At 68.4% G+C, this 13,407-nt stretch overlaps 1 protein-coding gene across 1 annotated transcript; it reads right to left on the reverse strand.

The window, feature by feature from the left end:
* Positions 1-987: 987 nt before the first annotated feature.
* TFAP4 (transcription factor AP-4) lies at positions 988-9,619 on the reverse strand. Its single transcript, XM_076350615.1, has 7 exons — positions 9,462-9,619; positions 4,775-4,940; positions 4,139-4,237; positions 3,404-3,574; positions 2,959-3,096; positions 1,301-1,459; positions 988-1,182 (listed from the first exon to the last, which is right to left on the reverse strand). The coding sequence occupies exons 1-7, from the start codon at positions 9,548-9,550 to the stop codon at positions 988-990; spliced, it is 1,017 nt and encodes a 338-aa protein (XP_076206730.1). The 5' UTR covers positions 9,551-9,619.
* Positions 9,620-13,407: the final 3,788 nt, after the last annotated feature.

Raw genomic sequence — 13,407 nt, forward strand, 5'->3', positions numbered from 1 at the left:
CTGGGGGGGAACCTACCAAATACCACCGAGGCTCTACACACGACTGGCCTAAAACCCTACAGCCGGGCGGGGGGCGGCGGGGGGGGGTGACACGCACAAAATGGGGACCCCCCCGCCCGCCACGACAGACCCAAGCGACACAATCACAAAATAGAAAAGCTCTTCGGAGCTGACGGACCCCGCGAACCAGATTAAGTGCTTAAAGGAGGGATGGGAGCGGGATGGGGGGGACAGGGACGGGGAAGGAACGGGGATGGGGACGGGGATGGGGGTGTAAAATCAGCCCCCAAACCGCCATCCCCGTGCTGAGGAGGCGGGCGTTGGAAATGCCGGGCGGGTGGCACGTGCCGGCCCTCCTGCCTGTGCTCCGATGGGCATAATCCCGGGATATTTTTTACTCCAAAGGGGTTTGGGTTTTCCCTGCCCCATGTGGGGTGCGGGAGCCGTGGTGGGGCTGGTTGTACCCCAAAGTCAGGGGTGCCTGTCCCGCCTTTGCTGCTGTGTCACTTGGCATCTCCCCCCTGCTTAAAAACGAACATTTAATTAAAAAAAAACACACAAAAGAGGAGGAAAAAACCAAATTAAGATCCCAACCGAAGGCCCCGTCCCAAGGGAACGCCAACGGGAACACCGGGGCTGCCGCCAGCTTGGCAGGATTCCCCGTGGGTCGGCAGGGGGGGGTTGATAAAATGGGGTGGGGGGGCTGCGACCCCCCCATCCCTAATGCCCCCCCCGCCACCATCCCACTGTGCCCCGAGCCCCCCACGTCCCGTTGTGGCCCCCCTCAAGCGCCCGCCCCCCCCCGAGCCGCCCCCCCGGGAGCTGAAGGGTGACCTTTGCCTGCTTCTAGCACTCTGCTTTACAGTATTGGAAAAAGGTCATAAAAGAGACCCAAATCGCGTTGTATTTTTTAAAAATTTCAGCATATTCTCTGACGTTTCCCCCCCCCCGCCCCTGCTCCCCTCCCCGGCTGCCGGCCGGGGGGTGTCAGGGCAGCTCCCCGTCCCCCGAGGGCTCTTCTTTGCTCTGGTCCATGGAGTCACTGTCGTTGCCCTCGGTGTCGGAGGCGGTGTCGGAGGCGGAGGGCTCGGGGCAGGCACGCGCCGGCGTCACGATGACGACGCGTCTCTGCTCCTCTTCCTGCAGCTGCTTCTCCTGTGTCCCCTCGATGTGCTGGATCGCCTGCCGAGGGCAACCACCGGCCGTCAGGACATCGTGTCCCCCCCCTCCGGCGCACGCAGCGGGGTTAGGGATCCCCCACAGCCCCTCCGCTGCCGTCCTCCTCGGTCCCCCCCTTTACCTGAACGATGGTGTCCAGGTTTTGCCGGGACGTGGAGACTGTGTTGATGACCGAGGACGGGCCCATGGTGACCACGGTGACGTGATGGGAGGGAGGTGGCGCTGGAACGATCACGGTGGGGTGGTGGGTGGGTGCTGGGGGAGCGTGTGATGGCAGGAGCTGGGGAGAGAAGCAAAAAACCCCCCCCGGTCAGCAGGGACCCGGGCACGGCGGCGATGGGGAAGAGCATCACGCTTTGTTTGCGGAGCCCAAACTCCTTCGAGAGCCCATAAAAGCTGAAGCAGCAGCTCGGCTGCTCCAGTTCACCCGTCCCAGACGAACACGAGAGGACGCCAGCTGAAAGCTGCCGTCACCTTAGCTTTGGCAGAGCGGAACGTGAAGGATTCCCTGTATCCCGAAGGGGGAAAGATTTGGGCTTTTACGCCAGGAGAGGCAAGTGCCAGCCCTCCCATCGCCCCAACCCGCACAGCTGGGAACCCGCCGCACCCCTTGGAGATCCTCGTTAAAACAGCGGATGGGGAGATCCGCCCTAGCAGGAGGCTAAGGAAAGTTCACCTAAAAATAGGCTGAACTTCCCCGGGAGGCGGCCGGCAGGGATCCTGCGGGGACGCAGCTCCACAGAAGCCAAAGGAGGGAAGAAGCTGGTTTTTCTCCCTCCCTTTGAAGCTCCCCAGGCCGGCATCCCCCCGGGCTGAACTCGAGGGCGGCAGCGAGCAAGGACCAGGTGCCGGCACCACGCTCGCCTCCTCACTGCACCAGGCTGGCGTAAGGCTCCCCCCACCGTTGGCAAATCCGACTGTGCCGGGGGAAAAGGCTGAACGCTCCCCATCCCCGCAGTCCTACCACATCTGCCCGGCAACGCCGCCTGCCAGCTCTCCCGCTCCCCTTTCCCAGCCTGGCGGGCAACAGGGAGCGGTTTGGGGGTCCCCAAACCTCAGCAGCAGTCACCCAGTGAGAGGTGAACCCCCAAAGATGGGGTTGGCCTCCACACCGCTGCAAACCACCCGCTCCGGCACGGGGAGCATGACCTGTATCAACCGCTGGTGGCGGTGCTGTCGTGACTGCTGGCATCACCCGCGGACGGGACGGATGCCCGTTCATCGCCCAAGGGCGAGGAAACGTGCCCGGTGGGAGCCGGAGCAGGACCACCGGTGGGGAGAGCCTGGCGGGGAGGGACACTGTGCCCTGGAGGGGCAAGTTGGGGGCGGCAGCATCCAGCACTTCCCGGCACAGCCTTGGAAAGCCACGGGCTCGCTAGCGCCAAGCTGAATCCCTGACCGCCAGAAAGCGACCTTCCCCGTACAAAGCCCTCCGCGCCAGGGAACGGAGCCGCTTGGAAGCCGCCACGGCACGGTCCAAGCCACAATCCCCCCTGAAACACGGGAGTGCCCGCGAGTGCAGCCCCCCTGAGCGCTGGGGAGGCCGTGTGCCGACCCTTTCCCAATTCCCCGAGGGCGAGAGCTTTGCTGGGACATCGCTGTCCGTCCCAGCCAGCCCGAAGGGACAGGAGGTGCCAAGCGTTATCACTGAACCGCCCCGACCCCCTGTATTTCACACCCGCGCGCCCGGCTGCACCGCTCGGGGGGCGGGAGGCTGCCGGGGTGTCCCCACGGGTGGGCTACGGCCAGGGTGGGCTGGGGCGGTGTCCGCGCACTCACCTGGGTTCGGATCTGCTGTTCGCGCTCTAGCTTCTCCTGGTGCAGCAACCTCACCTGTTCCTGCTGCTGCTGGAGCTGCACTTGCTGAGCGATCACCTTCAGCTTCTCGGGGTACATGTGGGCCTCCAGGGAGCGAACCTGCCGGCCGAGAGAGCCCCGACGTTGGTGGGGAGCCCAGCCTGCTCCTGGCATGGCACCCCCTGATCCCCGCCGGGCAGGGTCCCCATGGGATGGACACAGCAGAGCCGGGGAGCCCACGGTCAAGCGTGGAGCGGAGGTGGCCAGAGCAGACGACCCGTTACACCGCGGCAGCGCCGGTGCCTGCGGGGGGCTCCGGCACAGCCGCGGCACAGCCCGCTAGAGGGCGAGCCCGCCCCGTGCACGGCCAGCACGGTGCCGCACAGGCAGCAGCGCCACAGCCGGATCCGGCCCCGCATGGCCTCACCTGCTCCTCCAGCATCATGCGGACCGAGCGCTCCTTGTCCAGCTGCTGCCGGAGCTCGATCATCTCCCGCCGCAGATCCTCGGCCTTCTCGTCCTCCCAGATGTCCGGCGAGCCAATGCCCTCGTCTTTGTCCTCCGCCCGTCGCCGTTTCGGGGAGGAGCCGCTGAACTCCTGCCGTGGGGATGCGGTGTCAGGGGACGGTGAGCAGCCCTGATGCTCTCCCCGCCACCCAGACCACGTCTGGGTGATGCCACCCCCCAGAACATCTCCCTGCAGGGAAGGGGCTCCCCGGGGACACGGGCAGCGCATGGGGTCGATGCCTTTATCTATAGGGACAGCGCAGCCTGGGGGGGGGGTGAGCTCCTGCCCCCTCTGCGTGCCCACCCTCCTGGTCCTCACCCCCCCCAGCCTTGTGCAAACCCGCTTCTCACACCGTGACACCCAGAGCGGTTCAACTGGGCCACCCCAGAGCCAGAGCTGCCACCAGGCCGCACCCCGATACCCCAAATGGAAAATGGGACCCCAGCCCTTCTCCCCCTGCCAGGTAAGGGATGCCACGTTGAACAGGGCTCCTCTGCCCTGCCAGCAAGGTGTGAAACGTCTCCATTCCCCAGCTTATTAGGGAAGAGGGTCTCGCCCTGACCCCAAGGAACAGCGACAAGGTCCCCTCCCCGCCCAGCCAGGACTGTCCCATCCCCTCCCGTCCCGTCTCTGGCGTGCGCAGGCAGGCGCTACCTGGATGAACCGCTTGAGCTGGGTGTTCTGCTGCAGTAGCCGAGTCTTCTCCTGCTCCAGGGAGAAGATGTACTCGGCCGTCTGCTGGAGGATGGCCGCCTGCGGGAGAGCCAGGAGGAGCGTGCTGAGGCAGGAGGGACTCGGGTGTCCCCCCCAAGCCCCCCTCCTGCCGAGCTCCCTCCCTGCTCGGGAGGCAGCAGCACTGCTCCTTGCCCGGCCCCGGCGTCTCCATCCAGGGTCTGCTTCACCCCCGGGTCTCCCCTGGGATTTCCACCATGGTGAACCTCCAGTTTACCCGTCTCGGGAACCCAACCGGCTGCCGAGCGCCGCCTCCTCGCCCCACTCCCCTCTGCAGCAGGGCCACCTCGTCACCCAGGCACACGGCACCCTGCTCCCGGGGCGCGGGGTGCTGTCACACACACCCAGCCCGCTCCGGGACACCAGCTTTGCGATGCACACCCACGCCCACCGAGGAAACCTCCCCAGGAGAGGCCTCCATCACTGAATTAACATATGCAAATACCCCCGGTTACTCTTACAGCCCCGTCCTGCCCGACAAACAACGCCGAAAACCTCCACGTGCAGGACCGGTGTCTGCATCCCACATCGCCGCGGCCCTGGCGACGTCCCGCTCACCTTGCTGAGCTTCTCCCCGTCCGTGTGTGGGATGAGGGTTTTCAGAGACTGGAAGCCAGCATTGATGCTCTGCATCCGCCGTCTCTCGTTGCTGTTGGCGATTTCCCTGCGTATCCGCCGCTCCTGGTCCCGCTGGGTCTCCGGAGTCAACGGGATGTTAGCCAAGCTGTGAGAGAGGCACGGGGTTAGGGAGGAGGGGGCTGCACCCCTGCCACCGGCTCACCCCCGCCACGCCCCCCCTCGCTTTGCAATGACGATGCTGAGCCATCAAAGGGATGGGAAACACGGAGGTGACGATGGCTGCGGCACTGGCGAGCACAAAAGCGGCTGGGTGGGTTTCTCCAACCCCGTATCCAAAGCTCTGGGAGATGCATCGACCGAACAGCGGCCCTGCCGCAGCCCCCCCCCGACTCCGCCGGGCTCAGACACGGGCTGCCCCATGCCAGCGCCGGCGGCAAGCCTGGGCGAGGGGAGCCGAGGGGAAGGCAGGGCATGGCGGGGACCCCCGGGCGGGCGAGGGAGGCTGTGTCCCCGCGAGGCCAGCCGGCGTGTGTGGCCCCGGGAAGGCAGCTCCCTCCCTCCCGCCCCGCTGATGGCTTCCAGATGACAGCTCCCAGCAGAGAAGCCCCCGTCCCACCCCAAGCCACAGCTCCTGCCTGCTTCCTGCCGCCGCCTCCTCGCCCCCTGCGCCCTCGCCCCGCAGATGGGCCGGGAAATGCCTCCCAGAGTCGGCAACGCCGCCGGCAGCAAGTGGAGACGGCGGCGGGGAGAGCTGCGGCACCAGCCCCCCGAGCAAAGCCCACCGCTGTGGGGGTCCAGCTTCTTCACCCACACCCCGCTTCTTCCCCGAGACAGCCCAGGACGCAGGGCAACCGAATCTTGGCAAGTGTTTTGGATCGTGGGGACGGCAAGCCTGCTGGGCAGTGGCCAGCACTGGCAACTAATAAGCCGAGCACCGGGGCAATAGCTGGCTGTTACACCAAACCAACGCGACCGGCAGCCCCTGCCACACCGCCAGCCATTTCGCCTCCCTGCTGCTGCCAGCAGCAGCTCTCCCCGGGGTGCACGCAAGCACCCAGCACCCACCGGCTGCAAGTCAGGCTGCCGGCGCCGGGGATGCTGCGAGGCACCAAAGACTAAACACAAGGGCCGAGCTGCCGGCGCGAGGCGAGATAAGATGGGCTTCGGCCTCCCGCCCAGGTACCCAGCGTCTCCCCAGAGACGGGGAGACGGGACCGTCTCGCCCAGCGCCTTGCCAACACCAGGCTGGAAAGCAAAGCCTGGCGTCCTGCCCTCCCGGCGAGGCCATGGAAGAACCACGGAGGTTTGGGAGCCCAGGGGTCTAAGCGGCAAAGCCAAGCCCTGCTCGCAGCACCGCCATGTGTCCAGGCAGTGCCCGGAGGCTCCCAGGCCACCCATTGCCTGTTGCAACCAGGGAACGCACCACAACTCCTCCGAGATGCATGGGGACAGGGAAAGATCCCAGTTCATCCTGGAGGGACGGGAAGGATCCCAGCTCAGCCCAGGGGGACGGGGAAGGATCACAGCTCAGCCCAGGAGAACGGGGAAGGATCCCAGCTCAGCCCAATGGGATGAAGAAGGATCCCAGCTCAGCCCAGGGGGATGGGGAAGGACCACAGCTCAGCCCAGGAGAACGGGGAAGGATCCCAGCTCAGCCCAATGGGATGAAGAAGGATCCCAGCTCAGCCCAGGGGGATGGGGAAGGATCCCAGCTCATCCAAACAGGACGGGGAAAGATCCCAGTTCATCCTGGAGGGACGGGAAGGATCCCAGCTCAGCCCAGGGGGATGGGGAAGGATCCCAGCTCATCCAAACAGGATGGGGAAGGATCCCAGCTCAGCCCACGGCGCTGGGAGGACGTTTGTCCCCAGCCACCGAGGCAGCATCCCAGTGCAGGTTGGCGCCGGGTGCCGAGCGTGCGCTGCACTGGATCCCTCCCGTGCAGCTCCCAGTGGGTGTCCTGGGGGGTGCGGAGCCGGGATGGGTGCCTGGAGGTCTGCCCCACTCGCAGGGAACAGCCGTCTGCCACATGGACCAAGAGCTGCCTGCGGTGGGATGATGGCACAGAGCTCCCATCTGGTGGTGGCCGTCACCCGCCTCCCTTGCTCCTGCTGAAAACCAGCCCCAAACTCATCCCCAAAACATGCCAAACCCCGGCAGGTCTCGGGGACGTCATCCCTTCATATGGGCAGGGTCTGTCCCCCGTCTCCCTGCAGTGATGCCTGGTGGGGCCGGGGAGGTGGCCGGAGCGTCACTCCAGGATGTCAGACTGCCAGCCGCGGCCACACAAGGGGAATGGGACGGAGAGGCCCAGGACTGGGCAGCACGGAAGAGGTTTCTTAAATACCGGGGAAGGAGGAAGAGCCTGCTTCCTCGCCGGCAGACCTCCCGCAACCTGCCCCAGCTGCTCTTCCTGGGAAGAGACCTGAGAAGTGACAGCAAAATACGGAAAGGGGGGGGAAAAAACATGGATTCAGAAGCCAGCCTGGCACCCAGCACCGCCAGGGATGGGGCAGGACAGAGGCAGGGGGAGTGGGTGGCACCCACCGGAGCCCTGGCACAAGAGAGAAGCCCGCAGGGTGTCCCCAGGCCGCTGCCGCGGGGTTTGGGTCGGGCGAGTAGAATTTGGTCCTTCCCACCCCGGTGGCAGGGCAGCCCCTGTCACAGCCCGGCGGGGAAGTCACGCTCGCCTGGACCTCGAGGGAAACAAACCCACTGGGGTGTCGGAGCCGCTGCTGCCGCGCTGCTGCTGCCTGGCGAGGAGGCCGAGGGCTCGGCAGGCCCGTGGCAGACGCCTGCTCTGCCCATTCTGCCCGCTCGCGTCCGCTGCTGCCCACAACTAGTGCTCTGGTTTGCACCGGTGGGCAGGGGAGGCATGGCCGTGCAGGCAGGGTGTCCCCAAGCTTGCAGGGCAGGGTGCCCCGAGCTCCTTGAGGTCACAGGCAGGGTGTCCCTGAGCTCGCAAGCAGGGTATCCCCGAGCTCGCAAGCAGGGCATCCCCAAGCTCGCAGGCAGGGCATCCCCAAGCTCACTAAGCTTGCAGGCAGGCTGTCCCCAAGCTCACAGGCAGGGTATACCCAAGTACACAGGCAGGGTGCCCCTGAGCACCCTGAGCTCGCAGGCAGGGTGTCCCCCAGCACCCCGAGCTTGCAGGCAGGGCACCCCTGAGCTCACAGGGAGGGTATCCTCGAGCTCACAGGCAGGGCATCCCCCAGCTCCTGGAGCTCGCAGGCAGGGCGTCCCCAAGCTCACAAGGCAGGGTGTCCCTGAGCTCCCAGAGCTCCAGGCAGGGTGTCCCAGAGCTCGGGGCGGTGGAAAGGCAGCGAGGCTCCCCCAGAGCTCTGCCCCATGCCGGGGGCGGGTGTGGGGCCGCGCAGCCCCCCAGCCCTGGGCAGGATGGCCGCATTTCCCTGCCCCAAGGTGGTTGCCCTCCCACCCAGGCCACGGGCCCACGCCGGGCCACAGCCACCCGCAGTGACTAACGCGGGGACCCCGGCGAAGCTGCCCCACCGCCCTGGGGTCCCTGCCCCACAGCTGCACCCCCCGGGGGCCTCGGGTGTGGGCACCCCCCGAGCATCAGCGGGACGCAGCCCCCCCCTACCCCAGGTGAGCCCGTGGGGCAGCGGGGAGGTGGGGCAGGGCCGCGGGGTCCCCATGGGGCAGGGCTGCCCCCAGGGGGGAGCGTGCGGGCCGGGGCAGGACTGCCCCACAGCGGGGCTGGGCCTGGAGGGGCCGCGGCTGCCCCACAGGGCCCCGAGGGGCCCGGGCCGCCCCACACGTGTAGTGGGGCCTGGCTGCCGAGAACTGCCCCCGCAGCGGGGCTGGGCCCCGAGGGGCCTGAGCTGCCCCACAGGGACCTCCACGGGCCCGGGCTGCCCCACAGGGCCCCTCGGGGCCCGGGTCGGCCCCCACGCGCGGCAGGGCCCGGCCGCTCAGGGCCGCCTCACGGCGGGGCAGGGCCCGGAGGGGGGGGGGGCGGGGGGAGGCGGGAATCCTGTGCCGCCCCACGGGTCCCGGAGCGCCGAGGGCCGCCCCGCGTGGCCCCGAGGGGCCTGTGCCGCCCCCCACGCGTGGCGGGGGCCCGCCCGCCCGCCGCCTCCCCGCCAGGCCCCGCCGGCTGGGAGCAGCCCAGTGGCTCCGGCCCCATCCCCGGCCGGCGGGGAGGGGGGTGTCCCCCGATCCGCCGGGGCTCCCCCCGCCCCGCGTCGCCGGGCTTTGTGCCGCCGCCTCCCCGCACTACATGTCCCGGCAGCCCCGGCCACGACCCGCCTCCTCCGGGAGGGCTGCAGAGTCACGGCCAGGCCCGGCAGTAAACACACACCTCCCCCCCCCTCCCCCCCACGCACACCCCGCCGGACTCCCCCCCCCAACCCCTTTAAACGGCCCCCCCCCCCCTTCCAAAAACCCACCCACGTCCCCCCACGGAGGAGGGGGGGGGGGGGCGAGCGGGCGGGCGGCGCCTCCCCCCCTCCCGGCCACGCGCGGCCGCCCGGCCCCATGTGCGCGGCCGGGACCACGTGCGGGCGGTGGGGCTGCGGCGGCCGCGCTGCGCTCCCCCCCCCATCAACCCGCCTCCCCAAAACCCCCTAAAACCGCCATTTTTTTCGGGGGGGGGGAGCTTTTTCCCCCCACGCCGGGGTTCCCCCCTTCTCCCCCGCGCCCCCACCTGCAGAGCCCGCCGATGACCTCCTTCTCGGATTTCCTGAAGTGCTGCAGGGAGGGCACCTTCTGGGCCGGCACCATGAAGTACTCCATGCCGGGGCGGCGCGGGGGGGGGGCGGCCGGGCCCGGCTCCGGCTCCGGCTCCGGCTCCGGCTCCGGCGGCCTCTGCCTGCGGCTCAAGGCGGGAAACAGCTGGTGCGAGCGCGGCGGCTCCCGCCCGCCGCCTCCCCCCGCCCGCCCGCCCGCCCCCGGCGGCGCCGCCTCCGCCAGCCACCGGCCCATGTAAACAAAGGACGGCGCGGGGAGGGGGGGGGGAAGGGGGAATGGGAGAGGGAGCGATCCCCGGCGCCACCCCCCGCGCGGGGGTACCGGGGGGGTTCTTCCGTCCCATCCTATCTCGTCCCATCCCATCCCGACCCCGTCCTGTCCCCGTCCCATCTCATCCCATCCCGACCTGTCTTGTCCCCAGCACATCCTATCCTGTCCTACCCTATCCCGTCCTGCCCTGTCCCCATCCCATCCTGTCCTGTCCCCGTAACATCCTATACCCATCCCACCTCATCCCATCCTGCCCCAGCCCCAACCCATCCTGTCCCGTCTCATACTATCCCATCCTATCCCATGCCATCCTATCCTGACCTGTCTTGTCCTAATACCATCCTATCCTGTCCCATCCTGTCCTGTCCTGTCCCTATCCCGTCCTATCCTATCCTGACCTGTCTTGTCCCCATCCCATCCTATCCCATCCTGTCCCCATGCCATCCTGTGCCATCCTGTCCAACCTCATCCGATCCTGTCCCATCCCATCCCATCCTATCCCATTCTGTCCTGTCCCCATCCCATCCTATCCCATCCCATCCCATCCTGCCCTATCCCCATCCAATCCCATCCCATCCTATCCCGTCCTGTCCCCATGCCATCCTGTTCCATCCTGTCCAACCTCAACCGATCCTGTCCCATCCCATCCCGTCCCATCCCATTCTGTCCTGTCCCCATCCCATCCTATCCCATCCCATCCCATCCTGCCCTATCCCCATCCAATCCCATCCCATCCTATCCCATCCCATCCCATCCTGTCCCCATGCCATCCTGTTCCATCCTGTCCAACCTCAACCGATCCTGTCCCATCCCATCCCATTCTGTCCTGTCCCCATCCCATCCTATCCTATCCCATCCCATCCCATCCTGTCCCCATGCCATCCTGTTCCATCCTGTCCAACCTCATCCGATCCTGTCCCATCCCGTCCCATCCCATTCTGTCCTGTCCCCATCCCATCCTATCCTATCCCATTCCATCCCATCCTATCCCATCCTGTCCCCATGCTATCCTGTTCCATCCTGTCCAACCTCATCCGATCCTGTCCCATCCCATCCTGTCCTGTCCCCATCCTATCCTGCCCTATCCCCATCCCACCCTGTCCCATCCAGTCCTATCCCTATGCTATCCTATCCCATCTTATCCCATCCTGCCCTGTCCTATCCCTGTACCATCTTGTCCCACCCTATCCTAATCCTATCCTATCCTGTCCCGTCCTGTCCCCATCTCATCCATCCCATCCCCATCCCATCCTCTCCCGTCCCATCCCACCCCATCCCATTCCATCCTGCCCTATCCCCATCCCATCCCACCCCACCCTATCCCATCCTGGCCTGTCCTATCCCCGTCCCATCCTGTTCCATCCCATCCCCTCCCATCCCTTTCCATCCCGGCCACTCCCGCCCCGCCCCGGGGTGCTGGGCCCCCTCCTCTGCCCCACGGTGGGCCACAGCCCATGGCCCCGCTGCACCGGGGTGCTCAGGGGGCAGGGGACGGGGGCTGCCGGGGGGGCTCAGGGAGGCTGCCAGGGGCCGGCGGGGGGGGGTGTCACAGCAGCCTTGGGGCTGCCATGGGGCCCAGGGGTTTGGGGGTGACAAGGGTGACGTGGCTGGCAGGGACCGTGGGGGCTGGCGAGGGGCTTTGGGGGCTGACGGGGGCTGTGGGGACTGGGGGGGGGGGGCGCTGGGGACTGGCAGGGGCCATGGGGGCTGGCGGGGGCCACAGGGGTCGGCAGGGGGGGCACAGGGCTGGCAGGGGGCTCTGGGGGCTGAGGGGGGGCTTTGGGGACTGGCAGGGGGGCAGGGGTTGTGGGGGCTGGCAGGAGCCGTGCGGGACCTCAGGGACCCCCCGGGCCCCGCGGGGGGGCAGGCGACCCCCGCTCCCCCCTGCCCAAAGCCCCCTCCTGCACTGCCTGTGTGGGGCCAGGGCCAGCCAGGGCCACCAGAGCGGGGACATGGGGAGCCACCGAGGGGGGGGGGGGGTTCCCGGAGCTGGCCTGGCACCCCGGGCAGGCAGGATCCAGCCCTGCGGTGCAGGGTGGGCGCATCCCCAGCGCCCCCCCCCCCCCCCCGAGCCCCCCCAGCCCAGCCCTGCTCGGGAGCTGGCAGGACAGGTTCTGCCTGGTCCCTGCCTGTCCCCGTCCCGCTGGGCCCCCTGCCCATCCCTCTGCGGGAGGCCTCACCGCCGGGGGCTGGGGCGTCCCCCCACGGCGCAGGGACACCCGTGTGTGTGTCCCCCCCCCACCGTGTCTCCCCCAGGCTGGCCGGTGGCCAGGTGCTGGCAGCCAGCGCTCCGGCAGGGATCTGGCCAGGCCGCGGCATCGCCCGGCTGCTCAGCGTGGGCAGTCGGCCACCGTCCGGAGCTGGGGGGCATGAAGGGACCCCCGCCCTCTGCCGTGGCCCCCCGTCACCCCCCATGGCTACCTGCCACCCCCGGAGCACCCCACACCGCTGCCAAGTAGCCGGAGGAGTCCCCAAAACCGTGCTGGCAGCTGTCCCTGCCTGCCTCCTGCCTGTGTGCGGCAGGGGACAGGGGTGTCCCCGGGGTGGGGGGCCCGCGCCCCCCATCTGGGAGGACTTTGGGACGGGGGGCGTGGGGTGACGTTGGTGCCCGGTGAAGGGGCGCCGGTGGCCCGAAGGGAAGCGAGGCTGGGGACACCGAGCCACCCTGTCACCGCTGCATGTCCCCGTCCCCACCGGGGCCACCATCGCTGTGGGTGGCATCAAAGCCCCCCCCGCACGCCCCCCCCCCCCCAGAGGCACCTCAGCCCATTTCCATATTTGGTTTTGGGGGGGGGGCAGAGACATCGGGGTTCAACCCCCCCCCATTTTGGGGGAAAAAACCTCAAAAAAGGGAATAAAGGATGAAAGCGTGGTGGCAGCAGCTCCGCAGCCACCGGCCCGGGGAGGAGGAGGAGGAGGAGGAGGAGGAGGAGGAGGTCGCTGCTGGGGACACAGCTGCTGCCCCGCCCCGCAAATAAAACACGGGTGGGGTGTGATTTCAGCCACCCGCGTGGGACAGTGCTGCCCCCCCTCCCCCCCCCGCGCCGTGTGTCCCCCCCCACTTTTATGGCGGGGCTGTCGGGGACACAGCAGCTGCGCCCCCCCCCCCGCAAAAAAAAACACGGGTGGGGTGTGGCTTCGGCCACCCGCGTGAGAGAGTGCTGCCCCCCCCCCCCCCGTGTGTCCCCCCATTTTGTGGCGGGACTGTCGGGGACACAGCAGCTCCCCCCTCCCAAAAAACCCTCACGGGTGGGGTGCGACTTCGGCCAACCGCGTGGGACAGTGCCGCCCCCCCCCCCCCCCTTTTGTGGCGGGGCTGTCGGGGACACAACAGCTGCGCCCCCCGCCCCGCAAAATCCCCACGGGTGGGGCGTGCCCCCGGCCACCCGCGTGGGCCAGCCCCCCCGCCCCGCGGGCCCCGGGGAGGGAGTTCCCCCCCCCCCGGTGAGGGCTGCAGCATCCGGGCCGGCCCCGCCACATCCTGCCGCCGGAAGGAGCCGCGGCCCCGGCGCCCCGGGACAACCCCCCCGGGGGTGACGTCATGCGGAGGCCCCCGCCAGGCGTGACGCCAGCCGCGCTCTGTGACATCACGCGGCGGGCGGGCGGCGCCGCTCCTGCGGGGAGGGGGATCT

The sequence above is a fragment of the Aptenodytes patagonicus genome, chromosome 13, assembly GCF_965638725.1.
Source record: "Aptenodytes patagonicus chromosome 13, bAptPat1.pri.cur, whole genome shotgun sequence".
NCBI lineage: Eukaryota > Metazoa > Chordata > Aves > Sphenisciformes > Spheniscidae > Aptenodytes > Aptenodytes patagonicus.